Source organism: Ursus americanus, chromosome 2, assembly GCF_024610735.1.
Source record: "Ursus americanus isolate L20-20 chromosome 2, mUrsAme1.1.p, whole genome shotgun sequence".
NCBI lineage: Eukaryota > Metazoa > Chordata > Mammalia > Carnivora > Ursidae > Ursus > Ursus americanus.
The window spans coordinates 84,826,762-84,840,809 of record NC_142128.1 but is presented as its reverse complement, the minus strand read 5'-3'; the positions used below and the strand labels follow the sequence as shown (position 1 = coordinate 84,840,809).

The 14,048-nt window shown below is 41.4% G+C and overlaps 1 protein-coding gene across 5 annotated transcripts in view; it reads right to left on the bottom strand.

Moving 5' to 3' along the window:
* Positions 1–14,048, bottom strand: part of C2H1orf21 (chromosome 2 C1orf21 homolog) — a 219,440-nt gene that overhangs the window by 25,420 nt on the left and 179,972 nt on the right. For all 5 annotated transcript variants that reach the window (XM_087858378.1, XM_087858380.1, XM_087858391.1 and 2 more), the window contains one exon: positions 2,916–2,992. In XM_087858378.1, coding sequence (XP_087714504.1) covers positions 2,916–2,992 — 77 coding nt within the window. The remainder of the gene's footprint in view (positions 1–2,915; positions 2,993–14,048) is intronic.

Sequence of the window (14,048 nt, the reverse complement as noted above, 5' to 3'; positions counted from 1 at the left end):
GTGAAGGCAGTGAGGCTCCTTTACCCTCTCCTGTGAAAGGGCATTTGGTCTGTTTCTAACCATTAAGGCATTCTTACCAAGCATCAGACACTGTGATAGGCACTGGGCATATGTTATTTCATTTAATCCCCAGCCTTATGAGAGAGGATTTTTCTCCTCTATTTTAATCTGAGAAAACTGAAGCCCAATCATGTTAAGTCACTGGCCTGAGAGCACAAGGTAAGACTGTGCTCAGCACGTGACAGCAAATGAGGACATGAGACTTCTGCCTTTTATTACCTGTCTACCTTTATTATTCCTAAATCTTCTGTTACCACGTGTGGGATTGCCCTTCCGCTTCTGCGGAAAAGAAACCCGTTATCTTGTTTTATACACAGCAGGATAAATAATAGTTCCCCTGATCCTGTGTCAGTAAAGAGGAAAAGTACCACTCCTCATGGCCTTCCAGGAAGATTCTGTAGTTGAATTCCAGTAACCCAAGGTTCTGACTCATAGTTGAAAACACACACACACACGCACACATACACACACACACACACACAAAACAGAGGATTTTCTTCCTAATTTTAAAGTAAACACATGAGCCAGTTTAATCAACTTCTCTGAAAGCCTCAGTACATGCTGGTCAGCAACGCATGCTGCTTCAGTGAGTCTAAGTTCCATAAGTATTTACACCAAAGGAAAAAAAGAAATTCTCCTTAATGCAGTCTCTCCTTAGAACTCAGAGAGAAGGGAAACATTTAAAAATAGCATATATTGGGGGTGCCTGGGTTGCTCAGTCGGTTAAGCGTCTGCCTTCGGCTCAGGTCATGATCCCAGGGTCCTGGGATCGAGCCCCATGGGGGGTTCCTTGCTCAGCAGGGAGCCTGCTTCTCCCTCTGCCTGCTACTCCCCCTGCTTGTACTGTCTCTCTCTGTCAAATAAATAAATAAAATCTTCACAAAATTTTAAAAATAGCATATATCGAATGGCTTGGATGAAAAGATGACTTGGTTCTATCATCGGATACCTGTTGTCCCTCAAGGGAGACAAAATACATGTAGATGAAAGTGGTTACCGGTGAAGTGGACGGGGGAGGTTGTGATTCCGGCATAACGTGTCCCTAAGGGTGCAAAAATCGGTTTTACCGTTCCACTGTCAATGTAAATGTAAGTGGATTTTTAAAATGTCCAGTTTTCTTTGAAAGTTAACAATTAAATCCCTGAGCTCATTCACCACCCTGTAGAGTCCCAACCACCTTCAGCACCCCCAAAGACGCCGAGCCAGGGTAAAGGGATTAGTTTGAACTTGGCTATTCTTGTCTCCATTTTCTGGGAAGAACCAGACATAACACAACAGTTCTGCTTATGGCCTGGGTTTACGGAACTAGTATTAGGTAGATGGAATAGGGTTATTTGGGGGGATGGGCGTGACCGTATGGGCTGCACCAGTCCGATCAGCACCCTTAGGGAATTTGCTATTTAGGTGGAGTACCACAGAAGGGATCTGTAGCCTCGGGAAAACAGAGCCTCTGGAGGAAAGGGGAGACAGCTTCAAAGTCACACGACGTGTGTTTTATTGCCAAGGTAGATCCCGTTCTAGAACAATCTAGAAAAATGCTCATTATTCCCTTTAACTTTTTAATCGTGCAATGCATAACACACAGAAAACATACAATGTTATCTGTACAATTTTAAATAATAACAGTGAAAGGAACACCCACGTGATCACCGCTCAGGTTAAGAAACAGAACCTCTGGTCCCATTGTCTTCCACCCCGTGAGAAAGAACCACTCCTAAGTTTAATGCCTTTTCATTTCCTTGCTTGTCTTTATTGTTTTATCACATACATATATAACCTACTGATGAGTTCGGCCTGTTTCTGAACTTTATATAAATGAAACTCTATGCTGGCAGCTGCTACCACTTACTTCCTTCACTCACCTTACCTTCATGACCGTCCTCCATCTTGCTATGTGCAGTCACAGGTCATTCATTTTCACTAATATGGAGAATTCCTATCCTAAGAATATGCCATATTTTTGGTCATCCTTTATATTTCTGAAGGACATTCGGGTTTTGCCTTCAAGAGCTTTAAGAGCTCACGTAAACAGTGCTGCCACGGACCTGTCAACCATGTCTGCTGGCATGAGTGGGAGAGGGTTTCCTAGGCGACACAACTGAGAGGGGAGTTGTTGGTGGGCAAGGTATGTCCAGGTACGATTTTATTAGAAAATGCAAATTGTTTTCCAAAGTAACTGTCCCGGTATATATTTTCCCCGTGAAGAGTGCCTGTTGTTGAACATCCTGGTCAACCATTTGTACCGTCAGACTTCTAAATTTCTGCCAATCTTGTGGTTCAAAACGGTATTTTCCCTAGACATTAGGTATTCAAGTTTCTCCTTTAGTGAACCGGTTGTTCACATCTTTAGCCTCTTTTTCAATGAGCTCTCTGTTTCGTACTTACTGATTTATACAATCACTTCACGTGGCCTGGACCCAACTACTGTCAACTCTATGCACTATAGATATATTCCACCATCTCCTTTTACTCTCCTACAGAAAATTTTGATACATGGAAGTTCTTAATTTTAATGCAGTCATATTAATGAATCATTTTTCTTAAGATCTGCATCTTTTGTGACTTGAAATTCAAAATTCTTCCCTACCCCATAGTCATAAAGATATTCCCCTTTATCTTCTTCTTTTTTCCCCCCTTTATTTTCTTCTAACTGATCTGAAATGTCAGCTCTGTCATTTATTATGGGTCTGTTTTGGGACTCTCTAGCTGTTCCATTAGACCAAACCACAGTGTCTCAATTCACCGAAGCTTTAGAATAAGTCTTGGTTATCTGGCAGGCAAAACTGAGCTCACTCTGAAAACAACATTAGCTTAAAAAAAAAAAAAAAAAAAGGAAAATAGGAATTAGAACTTACTTTGCTCTGGGTTGATGAACTAATCCTGGAATCTCTTTATTAGTTTTAAGTCTTACGTTTGAACTGGCACTTTTTTCCTGAAAAACATAAACACACATGTAAAAGACAAGGTGAGAATCAGCAATGAAGCAGTGGCACGAAGTGTCATCACAGAAATGGTAGGTTTGTTTGAGACCCAGAGCGGGTCACTTCACAAGGACAAAAATCCCTGCAAAGAGGTCAGACTGTAAGGTAAAACTGAAAAGCACTTTAACAGGGAACACTGTCATGAAAAGAGGAGTTAGCTTCATAACAGCTATAACTATTGTTAGAAAATTATGCGCAACTAATTTTTGATGTTTAGGTGTTTTTTAAGAAAAAATTGTAAGAGAATCAAAGAGAAGATTCTAGTGCCAAAGAGCAGCAGTAGTGTAATTATAGACATTGTTTACGTGCTCAGGTTAACGGACTTCAATGCATCTTGTTTATAAAAGACAACTGCGGTTATTGAGACATGAAGTTTGCATGAAGCCCTCTCAGTGACAGAGACAAGACCATGATTAACAATAACTAATTTATTCCACCCATAACAAATACTGAGATAGTTGAATTAACAACATTCAATACTAACTTATATTCAAGAAGTACTCCTTTGGCTTTTAGTCTGATCCGATTTCTTACTCTCGGTTTACCAGCCACACGGGAAAGAAACACTCTCAAATCTTAAAATGCAAGTATACTGGGATGCCTGGGTGGCTCAAGCGGTTAAGCGTCTGCCTTTGCCTCAGGTCATGATCTCAGGGTCCTGGGATCAAGATCTGTGTTGGGCTCCTTGCTCAGTGGGGAGTCTGCTTCTTCCTCTCCCTCTGCCCCCCTCACCCCTACTGCTTGTGCTCTCTCTCTCTCTCTCAAATACATAAATAAAATCTTTAAAAAAATGCAAGTATATCAGTAGGTATACTAGCTCAATAATAGTACTGCTCTGTATTTAGACAATACTATCTTTAAAAAATATTCAGGATGCTATGTGCTCTGAAAACACACCCCTGAAATGAAAGGACAGACTATTCTAAACCTATTTATAACAGGTGACGATATCCACTCAAGGAACCTGACATGTAGTGATAATTAAAGACTCAGGCGAGGGCAAGGAATAAAGACTCCCGTGGGCCAACCCACTGCTCTTACCACATGCAGGGTGATGTGGGATGGCACACTGAACAGACGGTCCCCGGATGAACTCTTTCGCGAGTTCCTATTTCTCTCAGGACAGCAGAAGTCATTTAGACCAGTGAAACTCCGGTGACTTACACGCTGTGGTTGTTTGCTGTTTACCCTCAAACGTGAGCTGATCTGTATAACATCAGGACTCCAAAATACAGGGTAATTTTTGTTTGTGATCTTCCAGGAAAAGAAACAACAGTTACGATTCTTCTGCGGTCTGTCTTACCTTCTTTGCCTCACACTACACTGAAGAGTATTTTCATACACTTGTAAAAGGTATAAAATATAGGCTGTTCCTTCTGCTGATGCAGCCAGGCAACAACAGACGAACTACCTTTGTTTTCACAAAGCCGCTCCAGGAGCGCAAGGCTCAGTCCCCTCTTTACCAGGGGGGCCTCGGAGCCTCGGGGGGCCCGGCACTTCCTGGCAGTTACGCATTGAATACTGGTAGCACGAGTGAACAAGGTCAACAAATGATGAACTTCTTTCTGAACAAGGTCAACAAATGATGAACTTCTTTCTAAGGGTGAGCGATAAAAATAGCCCTAACCTAGTCTCTGAAGGACTGCAGAGGTAGGTTCCAAGTCAGTCATTTTTTCCCCTTTAAACTTCCTGTCTGCTTGGATTAAGCACTGAAAATGGACACAGGACAGAGTCTCATGCTTTTTCTCTAGTCACATAATTTCCCAAACGCGGAGCCTAAATGGTACACGGTAATTTTATTATTTACTTATTGATTGATCGAGACACTGTAATTGTAAACATCGCCGAGGCAGGAATGAGGCCTCTAAGACTGTAAACGACACGCAATTGTATTCTGTGTCTAGTCAATTTATTAAACGGTGCCCTTCACGATTACATTGCCTCACCGCATCTTCCTTAAAAACACTTTGTGTGGTTGCTAGGAAAAGAAGGAAACCCCAAACAACAGGGCTCGAGGGACTGGGGATGGGGCGCGGGGTACTCGGGCCCAGAACAAGCCGTCCCTCTGCGCATGCGTACAGGCGCGCACTGGCAGGAAGCGGAAGGAATGACACAGGGGGGAAAGACAGCTTCAGGTCTCCCAGTTACAAAAAAGAGAAAAGAAAGTATATATAATTACAGAGAGACTTCTATTGATTAGGTATGTATGATGTATTTGTTTCTACAAATTACCACTCACCAAGAGCATAATAACAACTCAATGATCACTTACTATGTAAGTCGGGCACTATTTCTAAGTGATTTCCATATATTAGCTCATTTTAATATTCACAAATACTGACATATATTAACTCATTTTTATATCCACAATACCTCTCTGAGATAGGAACCATTTTTATTCCCATTGTATAGATGAGAAAGCTGAGGCATCAAGAGATGAGACCACACAGGCCATAAGCGATAGAGTCTGGATTTCCACCCCAGCAGAATGCCCCCCCAGTCCATGCTATTAGCCACCTGGCCAGCAGTTCTCAAACGCTTTAGTATCAAGACCCTTTTTGCCCATATTCTCCAAGTTTTGACACATTTCCTTGTACAATATGAAAAAAAAATCACATTTGTTAAAATCACCATCAATCTCATTAGGAAAATCCTGACAGAAGCTGTCAAGCTCATGGTGATATAAAATTTTCCAAAATTCTAATTTTGGTTTAATGTTTGAATTTTATGACCGGCAACACATACTGCCAATTGTTTTTTCTGAAGTGACAGGTTCTCTTCATTCATTCTTGAGACACTGTTTGCCAAATACCCAAGTCTGAGTATCCACAATTTGTCTGTCAGGCATTTTTTTTTTTCTTAAGGAGAGATGGTGTTGCATAAAAACAACCACTCTTTCAGCCTGCAACTCGATCAACTGCACAAGTACTTTTCCTTGAAATAACCGTCTTACCTGGGTGTGCAGAAGAAATGCTTTATGTATGCCTACGTCCCATTTCATGACATACTATTAAAAAGCTATGCACCCAAGGCACGAGACTTAATAAAATTAAATAAAATTTACTGCTTTGTCAAGGACAGTCTTAAGTGAAAATGGAACGTATTCTTCCACTGCAAGCGCGTGGCGGGGGTGAATACAGTGACTATTTCTAAGGTTTGGTGCCACTGTCTTGATTTGTGCTCAGGCACCAGCAGTTTTACCCACCGTTGCTTTTGCACCATCAGTGCAAATGTCAACATGGCAAAAAAGGCAAATTACTTCTCAGTATTGTTAAGAAAATGAGCTCGAGGACATCCTGAGACTGTTTTAGGGACCCCAGGTCTGTAGGCCATACTTTGACTAGTGTCTTTCTACTTCTTTTGCAGAGAAAAGAACTATCAATTATTTAATTTGACATATGCTTTATTTAAAAAATATTTAACCACCTTATTGAGGTAAAATTTACATTCCATACAATTCCATTATAAACATATGATTAAGTAATTTTAGTAAATTTATAGAACTGTAAAATTATCACCACAATTCAGTTTTTGAACAGTTCTATCATCCAGAAAGTTTCCTCAAACCCATTTGCAGTTCTTCTCTGCTCTCTGTAGCCCCAGACAATCACAAATCTGCTTTCCGTCTCTACAAATTTGCCTTTCATAGATTCGTAGAAATGGAATCTTGTAACGTATAGCCTTTGGTGTCTGGCATTTTTCACTTCGCGTAATGTTTCTGAGATTCATCTATAGCATAGCATCTTTCAGTATTTCACTTATTTTAATTGCTAAGTAATATTCCAATGTATGGATATTCTGTATTTTGTTTATACATTCACTACCTCATGGACGTTTGAGTTGTCTCAAGTTTGAGGGTATTATGAATAATGCTGCTATGAACGTTCACATATAAGTCTTTTTGTGAACACATATTGTCATTTCTCTTGGGCACGTTCCTAGAAGTGGAATTGCTAGATTATATGCTAAGTGTCCATTTAACTATTTAAGATATCACCAAGCTGTTTTCCAAAGTGGCTGCACCATTTTACATTCTCACTTGGGATGCATGATGGTTCCAGTTTCTCCACATCCCTGCCAACACCTGATAGTGTCTTTTCAATTATTGCCATTCGAGTGGTGTCTCATTGTGGGCTTTATTTATTCTTAAAAATGTGACTTATTTGGTTTGTTCTTTGCATCCCTCAGAACACCCAGCACCTTGCTACGTGAGAGCATTTACCTGCTTACCAGTTAGCTATACTTGCTTCAATAAGTCAGTTTTATATTTGCTTATAAACATCACTAAACTTCTTTTCTGGGTTTGTTTGTTGGGGAAGGGGAGGCTTATAGAGATCTGCTTAAAAAAAAAAAAAGGCAAAGAAACAAGCAAACAAAGAAAACCAGAAGGGCTGACAGGACAAGGCTGCTGGGAGCCTCAGATTTAGGAGACCCAACAGAGAGCCAAGAGTCATGCCATGTCTGGGGTGCTCCTGAAATAGGAACAGAGAATTTGGGAGATGATGGAAGCGGAAACTAAGATATCATTTTCCTTGGCAGAAAAACCTATTTTATTGGTATTTGACACTTCTAAACTAGTACCCAAAAAACCTGGAACCAAGTGGGACTAAGACAAAGCCACTGAATAGGCCCCCAGCAAGCAGTTTGCAGAGCAGTGCTTTTCATGATCCATCCATTCTGATATCAGAATCCTCTGGGATGCTTGTTAAAATACAGAATCCCAGGCTCCACCCAAGATTTCCTGAGTATGAATTTCTGGGATCGAGTTCTAGGAATCTGAATTTTTTAAATTTAATTTAATTTTTAATTTATTTTATTTTATTTTATTTATTTTATTAAGTAGGCTCTACACCCAGTGTGGAGCCCAACGCAGGGCTTGAATTCATGACCCTGAAATCCAGACCTGAGCTGAGATGAAGAGTCAGAAGCTTAACCAACGGAGCCATCCAGGCACCTCAAGGAATCTGCATAGTAAATTGAGTCCTAGGTGACTTTTAAACTCAAAAAAGTTTGAGAAATTCTATTTCAGAGAAAAAATGCCTTTGTGCTTAGGATTCCCCTGGAGTTGTGCAGAGCTACCGTCGGGGTCCATAGGGAGGTCCACCAGAGCAGCAACCGCTTTAACCTGTTTTATACTTAGGGGCTCTATCAGTTGGAAAAAAGTATCTATTTCTCAAAAAATATTTGCAAACTAAAGCCAGCTAGTGACAAGTTTATTTAAATAGCAAATCAAACAACTTTCTCCTTTGCTTGGAATAATTCTCTCTCTTTATGAACAGAACACACTTGTCAGTGTCTAGAGTAAACTTACCATTCTCTTAGTTTCTCTGAGGCTGGAGACAGTCAAACCAACTGTATTTATGCTGCTGCTCCCCAATCCCTGGGTGGCATCTCCCAAAGGGAAAGTCAGAACCCTAAGAGAAACTGATAGCTTCTTTAAAAAATTTCCCCGAACTTCCCCTCCTTAATTCTTTTTATTTTTTTAAGACTTTATTTTTATGTAATCTCTACACCCAATGTGGAGCCTGAACTCAGAACCGGAGATCAAGAGCTGCACGTTCGCTGACTGAGCCCGCCAGGCACCCCACCCCTCCTGAATTCTGAAGGGAGCCACACAATGCGCTCCAGAAGATGACAGAAAGCACCCTCCCTGTTGGCAAGGGATGGAACTTCTTTTCACCCATCACTTCTTTGCCTGTGTTGTCCCACTGAGTCCTAGCAGATCGAGACAGCTGTAGCCCTGTGAGGCTCCCTGAGCTGTTTCTGGGTTGGAAACGTGGGGAGGAATCTCAATTTCTTTTTCTGGGCCCAATAGGAGGAAGTTCGGTCTTATAAAGAAATCCCAGGGGCCAGATGGATGCAGGAAGCTGGAGGCCTAGAAAAAAGTAGTGGGGGTTGGAGTACTAGCCTCTGGGACTGCCAGTGAGGGAGCTACGCAAAGACCCAAAAACACTAAGTATGAATTTGCAAAGGGTCCCCCCTACACACAGACTGTGTGTGTGTGTGTACACCTGAACCACTGCATTTCAGAAAGTAGAAATTCTCGTAGATGGAATGTGTCACCATCATTCAGAAGACAGAAGCTAAAATTCCTTTATATTTGAAGGAAGTGGTATCCTATCCCATATTAATGCCATATGAGAAATCCCATGTAAAACATCAAAACTAGAAAGGTGAATAATTTAACTACAATTAGGAGATGTGGGGAGGGGTACACACATCTTTAAAATAGGAAGACATCAGCTATAAAATACGTGAATAATCATTCCAACTTTGAGGGAGTAACCCATAGGATGTACTCTCTGAGGAAACAACCTTGGGGTGCCTAGGTGGCTCAGTCGGTTAAGCGTCTGCCTTTGGCTTGGGTCATGATCTCAGGGTCCTGGGATCGAGCCCCACATTGGACTCCCTGCTCAGTGGGGAGCCTGCTTCTCCCTCTCCCTCTGCCGCTCTCCCTGCTCATTCTCTCTCTCTCTCTCTCAAATGAATAAATAAAATCTTAAAAAAAACCTCCTCATTTGATGTTTTACATGGGATTTCTCATATGGCATTAATATGGGATAAGATACCACTTCCTTCAAATATAAAGGAATTTTAGCTTCTGTCTTCTGAATGATGGTGACACATTCCATCTACCAGAATTTCTGGATATTAACAAATAGCCAGGCCCAAGCTACCAGACACAACTGTGGACTTAGATCAACTTGTAGCTTCATAATTTCATGAGCTCAACACTTCCATTTATAATTACCTGTCCAGGGAGATTATGAGAGTTACTAGTATTTTGTTAGAATTTAGTCGTGATGAGGTTGGCATGGAAAGTATCGGCTTTATGCAAATTGTTTTTCTATAAATTAAAATATAGCCTCGTACCTCATTTGATATCAAGCAAATGTTCAGTGGGGCAAATCAGTTTTAAAGACCTAATATATTTTGTGCAGTTGTTTCTCGAGGTAGATTGTAAACATTTAAAATAATCTTTAAAAAGTAAACAGAGTTGTAAGAAATTGCTTGGAACAGATTTAGTTGTGTACCAACAAATCTAAAACAAAGTCATTAAGTCACTGTGCCAGTATGTCAGTAATTAAAAGTAACAAGCTCTTAACATAATGTTGTCAAATTACACGGAGAATTGTAAGCTGAGGATGTTCTCCACAAGATGATGTATCTCTGAGTTTTTCAAAGAAGTATTACATACATAGCCAGACAATGAACTCATCTGGAAAAACCATATTCACTTTTTGCCCAAGACGCTTTATCACTTCGAATTGGGGAGATCATACTACGGTAAAAAACAATCCCCAATATCGGTGGTTCAATAAAATACAAGTTTACGTCTTGCATACGCTGTCTGTCTAGTGCGAGCTGGCAGCGGGGCTCTGCTCCTAATCCCTCAGGGACTCAGGCTCGTGGAGGCCCCATGTTGGCACGTGCTGTCATAATCATCCCAGCAGAGGACGGAAGGCCAGAGCAGAGCAAAAGTTAAGTGCTCATATCTACTTGGCCAAAGCAAGTCAGAGAACTACATGTAAATTTAAGAGAATGGAGAAAGTATAATCCTACTACGTGCTTGGAAAGAGCAAAACTGGAATGTTTATGAATAGCCCTAATGGATACCATAACGCTCATTTTTTAAAAAAAGAATGTTTTCTTTTTTTTAAAAGATTTTACTTATTTATTTGACAGAGATAGAGACAGCCAGCGAGAGAGGGAACACAAGCAGGGGGAGTGGGAGAGGAAGAAGCAGGCTTATAGAGGAGGAGCCTGATGTGGGGCTCGACCCCACAACGCCGGGATCACGCCCTGAGCCGAAGGCAGACGCTTAACCGCTGTGCCACCCAGGCACCCCAAAAGAATGTTTTCTTGATCACAGAACTACCTAACATTAATCATAGAAATCTTTTCTGAATAATCTGATGTACAACTGTGTTAAGTGTCTTATTTGAGCTAAATGATGTGTAATTCACAGAAATATGGAAGAAACTTAAATACTGAAAGTTTAAATTGGGAAATTTGCGTTTAGACTTCACAACAAAGCTGAAACTATTTGGTTAGCTGACCGTGTGGATAAGCATTAGTGAATCGGCTGCATGCCACCTGGATACATGAAGAGGGAATGGAGGCAAAATCTGGGTTTACACCCCAGAAAACTGCACCTATATCCACACCTACACCCACGCTCACACACTTCCTGAATTTTCCATTTCTCACTTCTCTCCAACCATCAAATAACACACAGAAATGCCAGTCATATTCATTGTCATCCATAATAACAAGATCAAAGATTTTAGGAATTTAACTATCAATGGACTGCGGCCCCTAAAAGACTGCATTTAAGAGCTCTTTACTACAAAATAAACACACTCCGTAACAGATTTTTCTAGTGGGTAAAAATATAGCCAGAGAGATCAAAGTATATTTAATCAAAGTTAATAAAATATTAGAAGGAAGAAATGTTATCACCCATCATGGCTTTAATATTTTAGCAAATAAAAAGTCACCATTTACGCAGAGTTGCTAAACTTTTCCTATGATGAACCAAAATCTTGACAGGTTTTCCTCACTCCGTTGAGGACACTGCCCATGTCAAAGCTGAAAACAAAAAGTGAAATGATCCAGTTTTTCTTACAGGCACGATTGTTTTTCTCGCACTCACTGTGCAAGCCAAAAAATCAGCCTCCAGCCTTCTTGAACTTGCTGGACACACCCACAATGCTTTTTAATTCCAAATTTGTCAGTGCCCAGAAAAATCTGCCCTGTCAGTGTCTCACTGTTCCTGCAGCAAGCAAGTCAACACAGAGGTGGGGGCTTAAAACCACACATGTATTATCTTATATTTCTGGAGGTCAGAAATCTAAGAACACGCTGCAGGGCTGCCTTCACCTGGAGGCTCCAGGAGAGAATCGGTCTCCTTGTCATTCTCGGATTCTACGAGGCACTGACACTCTCAGGCTCGTGGTCCCTTCCTCCATCTTCGAAGCAGCCCTGTAGCATCTTCTCTCCTCTCTGACCTCTGCTCTGTCCTTACATCTTCTTTTTCTAACTTGGATTCTCCTACCGCCTTCCTGAAAGGATCCTTGTGATTATTTTGGGCCTCCTCAAATAATTCAAGAAAATCTCTCCGTGTCAAGATCCTTGATTTAGTCACACCCGTAAAGTCCCTTTTCTCATGTAAGGTGCCATACTTACAGGTTCCATGGCTTAGGGTGTGGACATCTCTGGGGGCAGGTTTTATTTGGCCTGCCACAGTGTTTCCCCTGGGTTCATACTAAAGATTCAGACCTCACCCACATGTAAAACAGGTTCACCTCAAGGTACCCCGAAGTCTCAACCCATTACAGCATCAACCCGATCTCAAGTATTAGCCAAATCTCATCGGCTCAAAAGTCCCTAAATGTATTACCGAAATAATCTAAATTAGGTATGAATGAGGCTCTGGGTCTAATCCATCCTAGGGCAGAGTTGCTCTCCATCAGTGAGTGTGTGGAACGGGAAAGCAAGGGACTGGCTCACAAAATACGATGGTTGGGCAGGCATAAGGCGGCGGTACAGGCATTCCCATTCGAACAGGGACAAACAGAAGGGGAAAAAAGAGAGTCACTGGTTCCAGGCAATTTCACAATCCAACTGGGCAAGCTCCATGAGCTTTCAAGGCCTGGTAATAATCCTCTGTGGATTAAGACTCTGCTCTCTGGACCTGCGGCTCTAGCCTGGTGGTCATTCTTTCTTTTTCTTGATGGGTAGCAACATGTTTGCAGCTGAGCTCTTTTACCAGCTTGTTTCCTGCCTGCAGAAGTTTGGGAGTGTGACACCCTTCTTTCATTTCACCCTCTCACTGTCCTTTTCGGGTCAAACTGGCAGTCTTTCCGGTGGTATAACCTCCTCAAGAACTCCAGGGGCCTCCTGTGTATGTCATGGGCCTTCACTTCATTACCAGGGAGGCTCTTCCACAGAGATTTCCTAGACAATCCTATCTCTATTTCTGGCTTCTGCTGAAATGGTTGAGGGAGTACATGTCTCATCTATTCCGAGAGTCATCCGTGGGACTGAATACTCTGACCTTTTAATTTTTTCCAGGGATTAGCAAAAGATTGTTCAGCCACACCCTTGGCCTTCTCTCCAGAGCATGTGTTCCCGAGAGCGAATCTGCTAGTTTTAGCATCTTTTGCAATCTGGACAGGCTAAGAATTTCCCAAATCAACACATCCTGGCTCCTTTTTGATGAACAATTCTTCCTTCAATTTATCTCTTTGCTCTCACATTTTACTATCAGCAGCAAGAAAAAACTAGGCGGTGACTTCAACACTCTGCTAAGAAATCTTCTCAGATAAAAATTCAAGTTCATTGTTTTCCAGTTCTGCTTTCCACATCCTTGTAGGACATGAGTTGCTAAGCGTTTGGCCACCGCATTACAAGTGCCACCCTTCCTCCAGTTTCTAACTGGAAACGCACCAGTGGTAAACTTCATGTCCATATTTCTACCAACAGTGTGTTTGTGGCGACTTACATTCTCTAAGATGATATAGGTTTTCTTCTCCATGATCTTCACTCTCTTCTGAGCCCTCACCAGCAGGCTCTTTAATATTCATATTTCTACTAACTGTTCAAGTCAATCTAGGCTTTTTCTACCATGCTTCTCAGAATTCTTCTGGTCTCTGTCCACTTCCCAATTCCAAAGCCACTCCACATTCATAGGTGTTTATCACCACACTATTGTATTTCAAGGTACCGAGTCTATATTGGCTACCTACTGCCGCTTAACAAATTACCACAGACTTATGGATTTTTTAGAACACAAATTTGGAGGTCAGAAGTCTAAAACTGGTCTTTGGGCATGTCTTCCTTCTAGAAGCTCTAGGAAAGGATCTGTTTCCTTGACTTTTCTAGCTTCTTTTCTACCTTTGCTCATGGCTCCTTTTCCCATTTTCAAAGTCAGAGCTTAGCATTTCTGATCTTTGACCTCTGCTTCCATCTTTATGTTTTCTTCTTCTAACCCTGTTCCTCCTG